The sequence below is a fragment of the Anas acuta genome, chromosome 1, assembly GCF_963932015.1.
Source record: "Anas acuta chromosome 1, bAnaAcu1.1, whole genome shotgun sequence".
NCBI lineage: Eukaryota > Metazoa > Chordata > Aves > Anseriformes > Anatidae > Anas > Anas acuta.
The window spans coordinates 96,880,659-96,893,771 of NC_088979.1; the positions used below are offsets into that span (position 1 = coordinate 96,880,659).

At 41.5% G+C, this 13,113-nt stretch overlaps 1 protein-coding gene across 2 annotated transcripts; it reads left to right on the plus strand.

Moving 5' to 3' along the window:
* Positions 1–435: 435 nt before the first annotated feature.
* On the plus strand, positions 436–10,367 carry CCT8 (chaperonin containing TCP1 subunit 8). Of its 2 annotated transcripts, XM_068689747.1 has the most exons (16): positions 436–601; positions 2,116–2,206; positions 2,754–2,833; positions 3,216–3,365; positions 3,637–3,817; positions 4,539–4,600; positions 4,916–5,053; positions 5,536–5,714; positions 6,399–6,465; positions 6,546–6,633; positions 6,738–6,853; positions 7,986–8,057; positions 8,250–8,414; positions 8,841–8,960; positions 9,408–9,506; positions 10,137–10,367. In XM_068689747.1, the coding sequence occupies exons 1-15, from the start codon at positions 542–544 to the stop codon at positions 9,498–9,500; spliced, it is 1,662 nt and encodes a 553-aa protein (XP_068545848.1). In that variant the 5' UTR covers positions 436–541; the 3' UTR covers positions 9,501–9,506; positions 10,137–10,367. The 2 variants fall into 2 exon arrangements, with proteins under 2 accessions (XP_068545848.1, XP_068545857.1); XM_068689756.1 differs by lacking the exon at positions 9,408–9,506 and having other exon boundaries at positions 437–601.
* The last annotated feature ends 2,746 nt before the right edge of the window (positions 10,368–13,113 follow it).

The window sequence follows — 13,113 nt, forward strand, 5'->3', positions numbered from 1 at the left end:
TTACAAATCTCCCTATGCTGAGATTGTTTTGCCCATGACGATAATTGTTGGGTGATCTCCCTGTCCTCTTTCTCTGTATTTTCTTCCCCTTTCCCTTTGAGGAGGGGGAGTGAGAGAGCGGCTGTGGTGGAGCTCGGCTGCCCAGCTGTGCAAAACCACCACACCTCGGCAAACAGGTGGACTGGAAATAGCGCGGTGAACCAGGGTACGCTCTCTGCTGTATTTAATAAAAGGACGAATTGGGCCCTTTTAACCAAACGAGCGCAACACAGACTTTAAAAATTATAAAAGCGAGGTGAATCAGCTTTGTTTCAATTTTGTTTTAATTTACAAAGGCAACGCATGGAGCACACACCAGCCCATTGCAACCCCCCCCAACCCCTCCCCTCACAGCGCCGCCATGACGGGGGCCGAGCCCGCTCCATCGCCCCTCCCCGCGCCCATCGCGCAGTCGCCTGGCCCCGCTCCCGTGGTGCCCGTGGCGGCGGTTCCCGTCCCCTCCCCTCCCGTCCCGTGCTGTGCCGAGCCGAGCCGAGCCGCCATGGCGCTGCACGTCCCCAAGGCCCCGGGCTTCGCCCAGATGCTCAAGGAGGGCGCCAAGGTACGGACAGCGCCGGGGGGGAGCCGTTGCCGGCCGTTAACGGCCGCAGCGGGGCTGAGGGGGCGGGAGGAAGGGAAAGGGGGAGGGGGGCGTCTCGGCGTGGCGGCGCGGGGAAGGTTCTGGAAGGGCGGGGCGGAGCGGCGGCATGGCGGGCCGGGCCGGGTGTCCCCCTGCCAGCAGCATCACCCCGAGCCGTGTCCCCAGCCACCGCGTCCTGCTCTCCTTGAGCACCCCGGGACGGTGGCTCCACCACCTCCCCGGGCAGCCCGTCCCAGTGCCCGGCTGCTCCTTCTGAGCAGAAATGGCTCCTCACTGCCACAGCGTCTGGAAATGGGCTTAGGGAGGCGTTTGGGCAGGGGAGGTTCTGTCGGTGGTGCTCAGCAAACATAAATCGGATCCTGCAGTATTATTAGGTGTATTTTTTAAGTATTTCTTTGTTTTTGGGCCTGCAGGAGAAATACCCCTGTCAGTGCTGTAAAGCAACATGATGTTTACCATATATAGCAGTAATATAACGTCAGTACTGATAGTAGTCAAGGATTGTGCCCGATTGAGCAGATACTTTCTGCAAAAGAGTGAGCAGAAAGGAATTAGGTTATCTTTTTTTCTTTTTTTTGTGGAAGGAAAAGGGGACGAAAATCTGGTAGCTGCTGCTTAATGGAAAGTGAAGCTAAGCACCTTGGCCCTCCCTTTGTGCCTTTCAAAATCTTCCTTGGAGACGAGGAATGGCCTATTTGAAGTGTGGGGAGGGAGTAGGGCAGCAGAATGGCATAGATGCTGATCCTCAAAAGAACCAAGTCAAAGGCAAGGCCACAATGTCTGGGGCTATGTCCTACCAAATGAGGAGGCAGCTGGTGTTCAGAGATGCTTGTTTTGTATTTAGAGAGCAAGTGTTGTTAGAGAGCGTCTGTCTCTTTCCTATCATAGGATACAAATACGGTGTGTCTGTTTTTTAAGTAAGGCCCTTTTGGGGGATCTGTTCTTACAAATGAAAACTGGATGATCAGCTTCTCAAACACAAATCTTTTCTGAATCATTCTGCTTCCGAATTTTCAAACCACGTGTTTGAATGTAGAACCAAGTTAAATGATTTGGTGGAATACAGAGTTTTAAGTAAAGAAGCAGGTACAAAACCTTCATTCTCTCCCTCCATCACCAAACTAGTACTGGTTATATTCTACCTACTTTTGGTATGCTACTGACATTTTTTAGAGCAGTTAGAGATGCAAACTGTTAAAAACTGAGTCACTTTTAAAGTGTTTTGTTCAGAAACGTGTGCTTGCTGAGCTGACTAGTGGAGTAGGATGACATGCTGGTTCTTGTCTCCTTGTCTTTGGTTAAAGTTTAGTTTGCTTTTAAACTTTTTTTTGCGAAATACACTAAGTTTATCTGAAACTTTCTTGCACCTGCTAGGTTACTGCTGCTTTGCTGAGAAGTGAGTAGTTCGTCATCTTTTTTGTTAGAAAGTGTAATTCTGACCAGAACATTTAAAACTCTTTTTTTTTTTTTTTTAGCATTATTCTGGACTAGAAGAAGCTGTCTATAAGAACATCCAGGCATGCAAAGAACTTGCTCAAACCACCCGTACAGCTTATGGACCAAATGGTAAATAAATTCTAAAACTATTTTAGTGATTTTGATCAAAATGGTATGTTTGAAGGCAAATCCTGCCTTGACCAAAAATCATCCATTCCTTTCTTGAGAAAATACTTTGGACTTGCTACAGGCACCCCAGATACAGTCATTGCATCTGTGTTGCTGGTTGGGGACAGTTACTGTGTCCTCTTTTCTGTCTTACTGCTAAACGGAAGACCTACAAAAATTAAAGGAAAGACAGTAACTTGGTAGATAGTCATGATAAGCGTAATAATACTGTGTCCTGACAGATACACCAAGGCAAATTGTGTTCTTCAGGATTGATTAATTAAACTATGTATCAATATTTATGAAGAGAAAACTGCTTATTCAGAACCGAATGTGTTCTACTTATTGTAACACTTCTAAATGTTATTTCACAAAAAATAGATTAGATTCTTAAGTTGTAAGCAGGGGTAATGTTTTGATGTGTGAGATAAATCCGAAAGCTATGGAAGCGGTATTTCTGTGCAAAACAACCCTTGCCTAATAAATGATTTTATTTTTTCCCCCTCAGGAATGAACAAAATGGTTATCAATCATCTGGAGAAGCTTTTTGTTACAAATGATGCTGCTACTATCTTGAGAGAGCTGGAGGTGAGTGAGTGAAATAGCTGTTGTGTTAAAAACACAGCTGGAAGGCTTACTTTCAGGCTTCTCGCATGTTGCAGAATGTGATAGTGAAACCTTTGCATGCTGTAAATGTAGCGCAGAATCAGGAAGAAAGATGTCTGATTTATGTTGTAGGAGAGCTGTTCAGGTCTTTGTGATTTTTTTCCATAGATATTTGTACTCTTGCTAATTACAGAAATTACCTAATTAAATTAATTGTACTGACTTCTTTTTCATACTTGGTGCATACAGTGTATCTTTAGATAGAACTTGAAGTAAGAGTGCTTATACTGGATGCACAGTAAAACCTGGAGCTGCAGTCTAGGTGGGATGTTAGTGACTAAGAGGTGCAACTTTTTTTTTAAAGGTCCAGCATCCGGCTGCAAAAATGCTTGTGATGGCTTCCCATATGCAAGAGCAAGAAGTTGGAGATGGAACCAACTTCGTCCTTGTTTTTGCTGGGGTCCTTCTGGAGTTAGCAGAAGACCTTCTGAGGATGGGATTATCAGTCTCAGAGGTAAATTCTGTTATTGCAGTTTATGGAGCTTGAGTTCAGGTTGCTATTACTCAGTGTTCATGGGTCACAGTACTGTGAATAGTCTGCTTTCTTCCAAATAATTTTTAGTCAGAAGTGTACAAAGAAGAACGATATATGCTTTCCTGCTTGTGATGGCTTGCTTCCCTTGCAAGCTTTTTCATTTATGTTTTAAGTCCCTTTTAAATGGAGGTAGAAGCAGTTTGAATGTGTACCTAGGTAAAATAATAAGTGTCTGTTGTTTGCTGCACAGGTGATTGAAGGATATGAAAAAGCTTGCAAGAAAGCCCTGGAAATTCTTCCAGACTTGGTGTGCTGTTCTGCAAAGAACCTTAGAGATGTTGAAGAAGTGGCGTCTTTGTTGCATACTTCAGTAATGAGCAAACAGTATGGCAATGAAAGTTTCTTGTCCAAGCTCATTGCTCAGGCCTGCGGTAAGTGGATAAGAACACTTCTGTGCATGCATCTGGAAAACTGGGTGGGTTTGCTTATGATTAACATCTTCATACAAGAAAACATGGTTATTTTATCAGGTTAAATTGGTGACATAGATTAGCCTCTGAAGTTAGTGTAGCCTTCTTTCTCATGTCAAACACTTCATTGATGTAGCTGAGAAAAATCCTGTGCTCTCTACTAAACGTTTATAGAAATAGGTTACTAATTTCATCTTCCAAGCAGAAAAACATCCTTTTTGGTCATTAAGAGGATCATTACACTCCAGAAAAGTTGTTGCTAGTCTCAGCTACAGAACAATGAAGGCAAGATTGCAATTGTATTGAGCTGTTGGTTTCTCCCTGTAAAGAAAAAAAATTAGCATTTGGTTTAAGTGCTTTCTGAAATACTGTGGGTCAAGCTTCACTCTTGAAATACGAATGTATAAATGGATGTTTGAACTTTTTTTAGGCCTGACATTATATTAATGTTGCTTTCTGATTATTACATTTTAAAAACAATTTAAAACAGTAAATTTGAGAGAAAAGGAAATTTATTTGGTGCAAGTTATCAGCAGATTATTTTTACCTTAAACTACATGGGCAGTTCAAACCGTAAAATTCTAGTACTTAAGAAAAACTCTAGGCAGTATTTATGGTGTCATAGTTTTTACTTTATTCATTAAGCAACAAAAATACATTATTTTATTTTCCTCCCAAACAGTCTCTATTCTTCCTGAGTCTGGTCATTTCAACGTTGATAATATCAGAGTGTGCAAGATTGTGGTAAGTTGGGCATAGCTAGCTTTACTGTTACCTAAAAAGTTTAATGAAAGGCGTTTAATTTTTAGATCTTTGAACTTTTGAAAGTACCTTTTCATACGTCACATACCTTACTTTTGACCACCAACTGCTCTTAAGATGGGAACCTAAGACAATGTTAGATGTTGCTGAATCAGCTTAAGACTTCTCTTGGTGTGACAACGAAGGTTGCTAGGCTCAGATGGACGTAGGAACTGCTTTTTATAAAGGGTACTGCAGCTTCCTGGCAGTAAATGGTCAGTAATATGACTTTCACCCGTTCCATCTTTTTTCTGCCAGGGTGCTGGTATCTCTGCTTCATCAGTGCTGCATGGCATGGTTTTTAAAAAAGAAACTGAAGGAGATGTTACTTCTGTCAAAGATGCAAAAATAGCTGTGTATTCCTGCCCTTTTGATTGTATGATAACTGAAACTAAGGTATGTAGGAGCTTAAAATAAGTTATGTATCTATATGTGCTTATATGTGGTTCTTAATCTCTTATTTTTAGCTTTAACTATAAATATTTTTGACACTTGGTGATTAAGATATATTTGATAAGATTGATTTCATTAGTTTAAAAAAGTTCATAGAACACTTCTGAAGCTAATTTTGCTTTACGGGGTTTTTGGAGGTGTGGATGCTATTTCTATTTTTACTTTTTTTTAAGACCAGCTATGTGCTACAATGTCTGTATCTTACGATGCTCTACAAATGTTAGAATTGCTTGTTTGTTTTTTTTGTTTGTTTGTTTGCTTGTTTTTATTTTTAACTTGTTTTACCGACATTGCCTGAGAAGGGTGGCAGTATGATCAAATGGGATCACTTGAGGTTTGCGGGTAGGTTGGGAGATAAAATGGTTTGCCAAAAACTTTTAGGCATGTAGATAACACCTTACTGATAAATGTATGTGTTCTACTAGGGCACTGTACTTATAAAGAATGCTGAGGAGCTGATGAACTTCAGTAAGGGAGAAGAAAATCTGATGGATTTGCAAGTCAAAGCTATTGCTGACAGTGGTGCAAACGTAGTAGTAACAGGTGGCAAAGTGGCAGACATGGCGCTTCATTATGCCAACAAATACAATCTTATGTTAGTCAGGTAAGTACTGGAAGAGCATAAAACACTTGGTCTACCAGGTTCATAAAGTTGGCATATCGTTCCTTGCCTCTCAAATGACTTACAATACACAGTATTGCTGACTGGCTTTCTAGTAGATCAAAACCTGAGCTGGTAAGTGGTGGTTTCATAAGTTATGTTTTTTGATAGTGTTTCACCTCTATATGGAAACCAACTGGGGAGTAACTTGCGTATATGATACTGTTACTTTGGAGTAAGGGTCTTTACAGCTTAACTGAAATGAACTGTGTAAAAACTTGTTGATTATGTGGCCACAAAGATTCATTGTACTGTAAGGGTTCTCCCTGGTCACAGTTGTCATGTGATAACCTTAGCAATGGTGAGGTACCTGTTTTCCGTATGTATCACCATTGCATTGATGGATGGAATAACTAATTCTTAATACTTTTCAGTCACTTCTGTGGACCTTTTTATGTATAATTAAGACATATTTGAATAGCTTTGGTAACTTCCATGTATTTGGGCTGCTTGTTTTAAAATTATTACAGAAATCATTGTATAGAGTCTTTTTAATTTGATGCAGTACATTTTGATGGATATCTTTAGTTACAAAATGCTTGCTAAGTTAAGGAGAGAATGCTTATTTGCGTGTATTAACATCTGTTCTGGAAACTCATGAATAGAAAAACTGTTTGTTTTTTATAGGTTGAACTCAAAGTGGGATCTGAGAAGACTCTGCAAAACTGTTGGTGCAACAGCCCTACCCAGACTGGTATGGAGTTCTCAAATGATGAGCAGGTGGGAGGGAACTGATGAGCAGGTTCGTCTCTTGACCGTTCTTTTTCTTCTCAGACCCCCCCAACTCTAGAAGAAATGGGTCACTGCGACAGTGTATATTTGTCAGAGGTTGGAGATACTCAAGTTGTTGTATTTAAGCATGGTACGTATGTATGTTCTATAGAAACCCTAATGCCACTGTTCTGCAAGTACGAAACATTTTTACATCCAAAAACAGTTCAGTAATGAGCATCTGTCTCTTAACAGAAAAGGAGGATGGTGCTGTTTCTACTATACTCATTCGTGGATCGACAGACAATCTGATGGATGATATAGAGAGAGCAGTGGATGATGGTGTAAATACATTCAAAGTACTTACAAGGGTAAGTAACCAGAACGTTTCAGTTACCAAAACCGAGATATGGACCAGTTAGAGGCAAGATCCCTGCTTGCTTTGGGCTTATTTGCTGTAGGGCTGTAACAGGTGCTTACATTGTCAGTTTTGGAGAGTTCCTGATACGTAGGAGAAGCTGTGTAGGGAAGATGGCTGCAGATGACCTCGTGAGCACAGTGTACGTAACAGGGTGCTCATCATGCACTGAATTCAGTTTTTCAGGAATGAGGCAAATCCTTGAAGACAGATTAGTTGTACTGCTTTCTAGTGGCAGTCAGCTCTTTGACCTCTTGATAAGCTTTTTGTTTCAGTGTTCTTTGAAAACCAGGCATCGAAGAAAAGCTAGATGGCTTGTTTGTCTCTGGGAATCAAGAGAAAGCGACTAATTGCAAATGCTATTTCTGGTTCATTGGTGACAAGACACACTTTCTCCACATACCACAGATACATCCTATAAGTAGAAAAACGTAGGTTTTTTTTGTGATCAGCTTTTGTGTTTTGTGTTTTTGTTTTTTTTTTTTGAGGGAGAAAGGAAATGTTTGAGTACTTACTTGGAAGGTGGTGTGCAAAAAAAGAAAAGTAGAACTCTTGTCACTCTATGTATCAACAGATGCGCATTGATACAGAGTATGGAAACATGTAAATTGTTCATTTGTTTGTCTCCTAAAGTTGCCTGAAGATAGGCATTAAGATGATTAATTGTCTGTTTAAAAGACTGGGTGTTCTTAAGTGAATGCTGATTTGCCAAGGGATATTCAAAATTCTGAATTGTTTCTAAAGCAAAAAAAGGACCCTTGTGATACCTGCTGATACATTAAACATTGTGTACAGTAGATTAGTCTCATTCATGTTGTCTCCAAACTACTTAACAGTTAATAGAAAAGATTCAAAAAAAAAAAAAATCAACTCTTAGACTAGGAGTAATAGAAGTCACTTTTACAAATAGAAAATACCTGTTTTTTTTTTTTTTTGATATTCTTTTTCTTTTTACAAAAGAAGCTATTTTTTTTCAGAGACATTTGGAAGGAATAAATAAATTTTGTTAAACTGAAAGTGTTCTAAAAAGAAAAATGAACATGATACTTCAAGCAAAGCTTCATTTTAGTGTGGTTTGTTTGCAGGATAAACGTCTTGTTCCTGGAGGTGGTGCAACAGAGATTGAATTAGCCAAGCAGATCACATCTTATGGAGAGGTACAGCAAATTTTTTTAACTTTGTCTATAAGCGTAGTTACATGTATTTTAACTTATATAGATACGTACCTTTGTATAAAAGTATGTGTATGTATATTAGTTCATATATATCAATAGAAAAACATGGAAAAAGGTACCTTCCTATCTTGCTGTTTCTTTCAAATGCTTATGTGGTTTTCAACTTCACTTTAGACTTGTCCTGGGCTTGACCAGTATGCCATCAAGAAGTTTGCTGAAGCATTTGAAGCCATTCCTCGCGCACTGGCAGAAAACTCTGGCATAAAGGCTAACGAAGTCATTTCCAAACTTTACGCTGTGCATCAGGAAGGCAACAAAAATGTTGGCTTTGATATTGAGGTAAGTAGTTCCTCACATTACTTGCTGCTCAGCAGTACTGGGTTATATTTAAAAGTACTTCTATTGCAGTAAGTATTTATAGATTAATTCATTTCATTGAAGCTCTGTGTTTCACAGAGCTAGTAAAATACTTCTAATAGAATTCTAATACTGAAGTTTTTTTGATCAGCAGGCAGTTAAAGCGAATGTAGTATAGCAGCCTCATGTAGGAGGCAGAGAGAGATACTGAACTAGTATGTTAAAGAACAAACCTGTTCTTTACTTATTTTGACTTCCTGCTAATGGATTAGAAATGAAAATCTTGTAAAGAGAGAAAACAACATCAGAAAAGTGATACTTTGTTGTAACCTTCAAAACCTAATAACTTGTTAGGTAGAAGCTTGAGAAAACTTAAAAATAAATAAATGAATTCTTCCTGTCTGATAGGCTGAATCTGCTGCTGTGAAGGATATGTTGGAAGCTGGTATATTAGACACATACATTGGAAAATCCTGGGGTATCAAGCTGGCTACAAACGCAGCAGTAACTGTCCTACGGGTCGATCAGGTAAGTGTAGAAATAATTTGGGTGATAAACTGAAACCTCTGCTTTAACTCAAGGTGCAGAGCACTTGTAAAGCATGTGAATGGTCTGGGAATACTGGGCATAAAAATCGATGTTGGAATCTTAGTTTAGAACTAAGTTGACCACAAAGTAGTTTCCTTGGGAGCTCATATTTTGGAATATGAGTTCAATACTGCTGCTTCCATACAAGTGCTGTAATGTTCATTTTTAAAGATCTGACAATGATAATTGATACCCACGGACAGAAAGGAACCTTCTGTAGGAACAAGGCTTATCACAACAAAACCTTCTGATGTATATTGGTTTGTATTATTTTTAACATGAAAAATCCCACTTAAGTAAAATGGGGGTTATAATCTTAATGGCAAAAATCTTTACATATTTTGTGGAATTCCAGTGAACGTGTATTTGCATGTAAAATTTCTGTAGATTATTATGGCAAAAACAGCAGGCGGTCCAAAAGCTCCTAAACAACAAGGACATTGGGATAAGGATGACTGGAAAGATGAGCCTGAGAAGTAGTATGCAGTAAGCTGGTTCTGTAGCAGTGATCAGTGTGCGAGTGCATGCATGACAATCACGTGTGGCAGATCTGTGTTTTCTTGAGGGCACATAACACTGCTGGTCTTTTGCTGATTGCTAAGTTTCTTACCAGTTCCACTGCAAGTTAATCTTGTTCCTAAAACCGAACTTTCATTGCAGTTTGTTTCATTGTACTCACAAGTTCAGTTTTAGCTTTACTTTGTCACTGTAACAAGTGCAGAAATGAGCCTCTAACAAGGTAGGATTAGTGGGCTAATTAGGCCTTAGAAGTGTGATGTCTAGGCTGGAGTTCAGAACAACAGCTCTGATAATTCTGCTTTCTGTTGTATGCACCCTGTGCAGCAGTCACTGGCTAGTTTATTTAAGCACTCACCTTTCCTTAGACTAACTGAAGTCACAATTTGCATGCAAAAATGAGGTAAAAGTCCTTTGTATATCAGGGCTCAGTTTCTGCCATTTTCAACCAGATGTATAATATTAATCACTGGTTTAGGTTCAGAGCAAGGAATCTGCATGATTTAGTGATTGTTGTCAGTCAGCATCAATGACTATAAATAAGATGTGTGGGGAAATGATTCTAACCTTATCTTTTTCTCCTTCCCTGTCCCCTTCAAGATCATTATGGCAAAACCAGCAGGTGGCCCTAAGCCTCCATCAGGAAAGAAAGACTGGGATGAAGACCAAAATGACTGAACAATTTAACTGTGCTTTTGAAGTTACATGATTGAGAGTTTTGTAAGGTTCCGCTTGGGGCCTGTCATGATGGTTTGGTCCCTTTAAGTTATGAACTGCGTCCACTAGGATGAAGAACTTTGAACACTTCAATAAATGTACTTACTGTTAAAATGTTTGCTGTCGCTTTATTTGGACTTGGTATGACATGTTTAGTCCCAGTATGTGAATGTGCAGGGATGTGCTGTGTCGGGATGGAAGTGGGTGGGGTGGGGTGGGGTGACCTTAGCTGGCTGCTAGCCACCCACCCAGTTGCTCTCTCATTCCCCCTTTCTCCACAAGATAGGGGAAGAAAAGATAAAAAGCTTGTGGGGGTATCACTGAGAGTTACAGTCTTGGGAATTATGTGATGAGGGGAGTGGTGAAAAGCAAACTAAAACTTCTTTCCCCTACCCCATCTCTCCTTCCTGAGTTCAATCTCATTCCGCACTCTTCTGCCTACCTGGGGCAGAGAGGATGAGGAGTGGGAGGCTAAGGTTGTAGAATGGCTTGGGGTGGAAGGGACCTCATCTGCTTCCACCCACCCTGCCATAGGCAGGGGTGCCACCCACTGCATCAGGTTGTTCAGGGCCCCAACCAGCCTGACCTTGAACACCCCCAGGGATGGGGCACCCACAGCTTCTCTGGGCGGCCTGTGCCAGTGCCTCACCACCCTCATGGTAAAGAATTTCCTCCTTGTATCTAATCTAAATCTACCCTTTTTTAGCTTAAGACCATTCCCCTTGACATACCATTACCTACCCAGTAGGTAATTCTCTTTTTTTATAAGACCCCTTTAAGTACTGAGAAGTTGCAATGAGGTCTTCTGTTCTCCAGGATGAACAGCCGCAGCTCTTTCAGTCTTTCTTCATAACAGAGGTGCTCCAGCCCTCTGGACCCACTCTCCAGATGGGGCCTCACAAGGGCAGAGCAGAGGGTGACAATCACCTCCTTGGACCTGCTGGTCCCTCCTCTGTTGATGCAGCATAGGATGCAGTTGGCCTTCTGAGCTGTAGGCACACTGCTGGCTCATGTCGAGCTTCTTGTCCACCAGAGCCCCAAAGTCCTTCTCCACTGGGCTTCTGTCAATGAGTTCCTCTCCCAATCTGTGCTCATCTCTGGGATTGCCCCAACCCAGCTGCAGCACCTTGCGCTTGGACTTGTTGAACCTAACGCGGTTCACATGGGCCCGCTTCTCCAGCCTGTCCAGGGCCCGGTGGATGGCATCTCTTCCTTGGGTCAGCCCCATACATTTATTCCGTTACCCCGCTCCCCAACCTTTTCCCCTGCTCTAGGATCCATCCCATGGGTAACAGCTGTTCAGGAGCTGTTCCAGAATTTATGGACCTTGATGAAAAATTGCTCCAGCAATTTTTGTTTGTCCCTGTCCACTGAGGGCAGTTTCTTCAGGGCACATCTGTCTGCTCCAGAGCCTGTGCACCTCCTCTCCCCAGGGTGTCCGTAGGGCCGCTCCTCACACTGCTCCCCTCACCACCCCCTGCCCTGCAGTGTTTGCCCTCCCTTCCCCAGGCTGCCCCCAGGTGAGGTGCGGGGCCTGGCCGTGCTGGGGCAGCCCTGGCATCACCTCACACTGTGGCTCCTGTTACCTGAGCTGGGTACGGGGGGTGAGCGACCGTAAGCTTGTTGCAGGGAACAGGCATCTATAAAAACTGTACCTCACTGGGATCCTTACCAGTATTTGAGTGTAGAAAGTCAAATGAGTTTTGAAGTAATTAAAAACAGCAGCCAGGCTGTAGTCTGTGCCTAAGTTCAGTGTTACATCATGCATCTGTTGTGTCCTCACACTTTAAGAGGCTCTAAACTCTCAAAATTTTTGTCAGTCTGACACTGGTGAAATGCTTCTCATCCTAATAGCCTTAGAAATAAGAGCAGAGAGTGTTAGCTGTTGAGAACTGTCAGGCACATCATTTGCAGAGCACTTGAAATCTTGCATGCACTTAAGGGGAAAAGCTGAAGCCCTGTGTTAAGATTCCTTGTGGAAAGCAAACAGCTCATGTATCTCAGTCACTTTAAAGAACTGTGCTTGAAATTCAAGCCACTTAAATAATTAATCCTTTTATTACTTGCCAGTGCTACTCCATTTCACAGCCAGGAGGGAGTGGAAGGCTAAATCAAGTCCCGAACTATCGTATGCCTAAATAAGGCTGCTGTACAACATCTACACTACTGCTTGCTTTATGGCCAGTAGCTGGCATGGTTGAAAAACTCAGCAAGTTTTCTGAAGGATTGGCATACTGATGAGTCAGCTGCACAAGTGCTGCTGCTGCTGACTTTAAGGGTAACAAGAACACATAAGGATACTCATTTTCTTAGTAAGGGTGTTGTGAAAAATTCATTGAATGAAAACAGCTGCTGCCTTAGCACAGGCAGCCAGAATTTTATTTATGTGAAACATTGCATGAAGCCTAGCCTGTGGAGAGGAGAACTTAAAAACCTCTACGTCACTGGAGGACCAGCATTCTTAACCCTCTAGCACAAAAAGGCTGAACTGGAACACCTGTACTGAGAGGGAGAGAGAGCCAAGTTCTTAGCCCTATCAAAATACCAGTGAGATTCCTATGTACAGAATTCCCCAAGTTTCCAAATTGAGGGTTCCCACATAGAAAATAAACCAACAGCAGAAAGATGGCCGATAACTGCATTTGTCTCAGCTCTGTGAGGTGTAGAAAGAAAGAAGTGTGTTCTAAGTGTAAGAGGCTCTAAAATACATACAGATGTAACTGAGCCAATTAGTTCAAAATTATTACTGGTCACTGTAAAGTGAAAGAATTGCTGAAATGTACAGCACTTGCAAGAGACTAAGAAAGCAGCAGTTGCTTGCCTGTAGCACCACACACATTACTCACTAGAAACCTGAAGC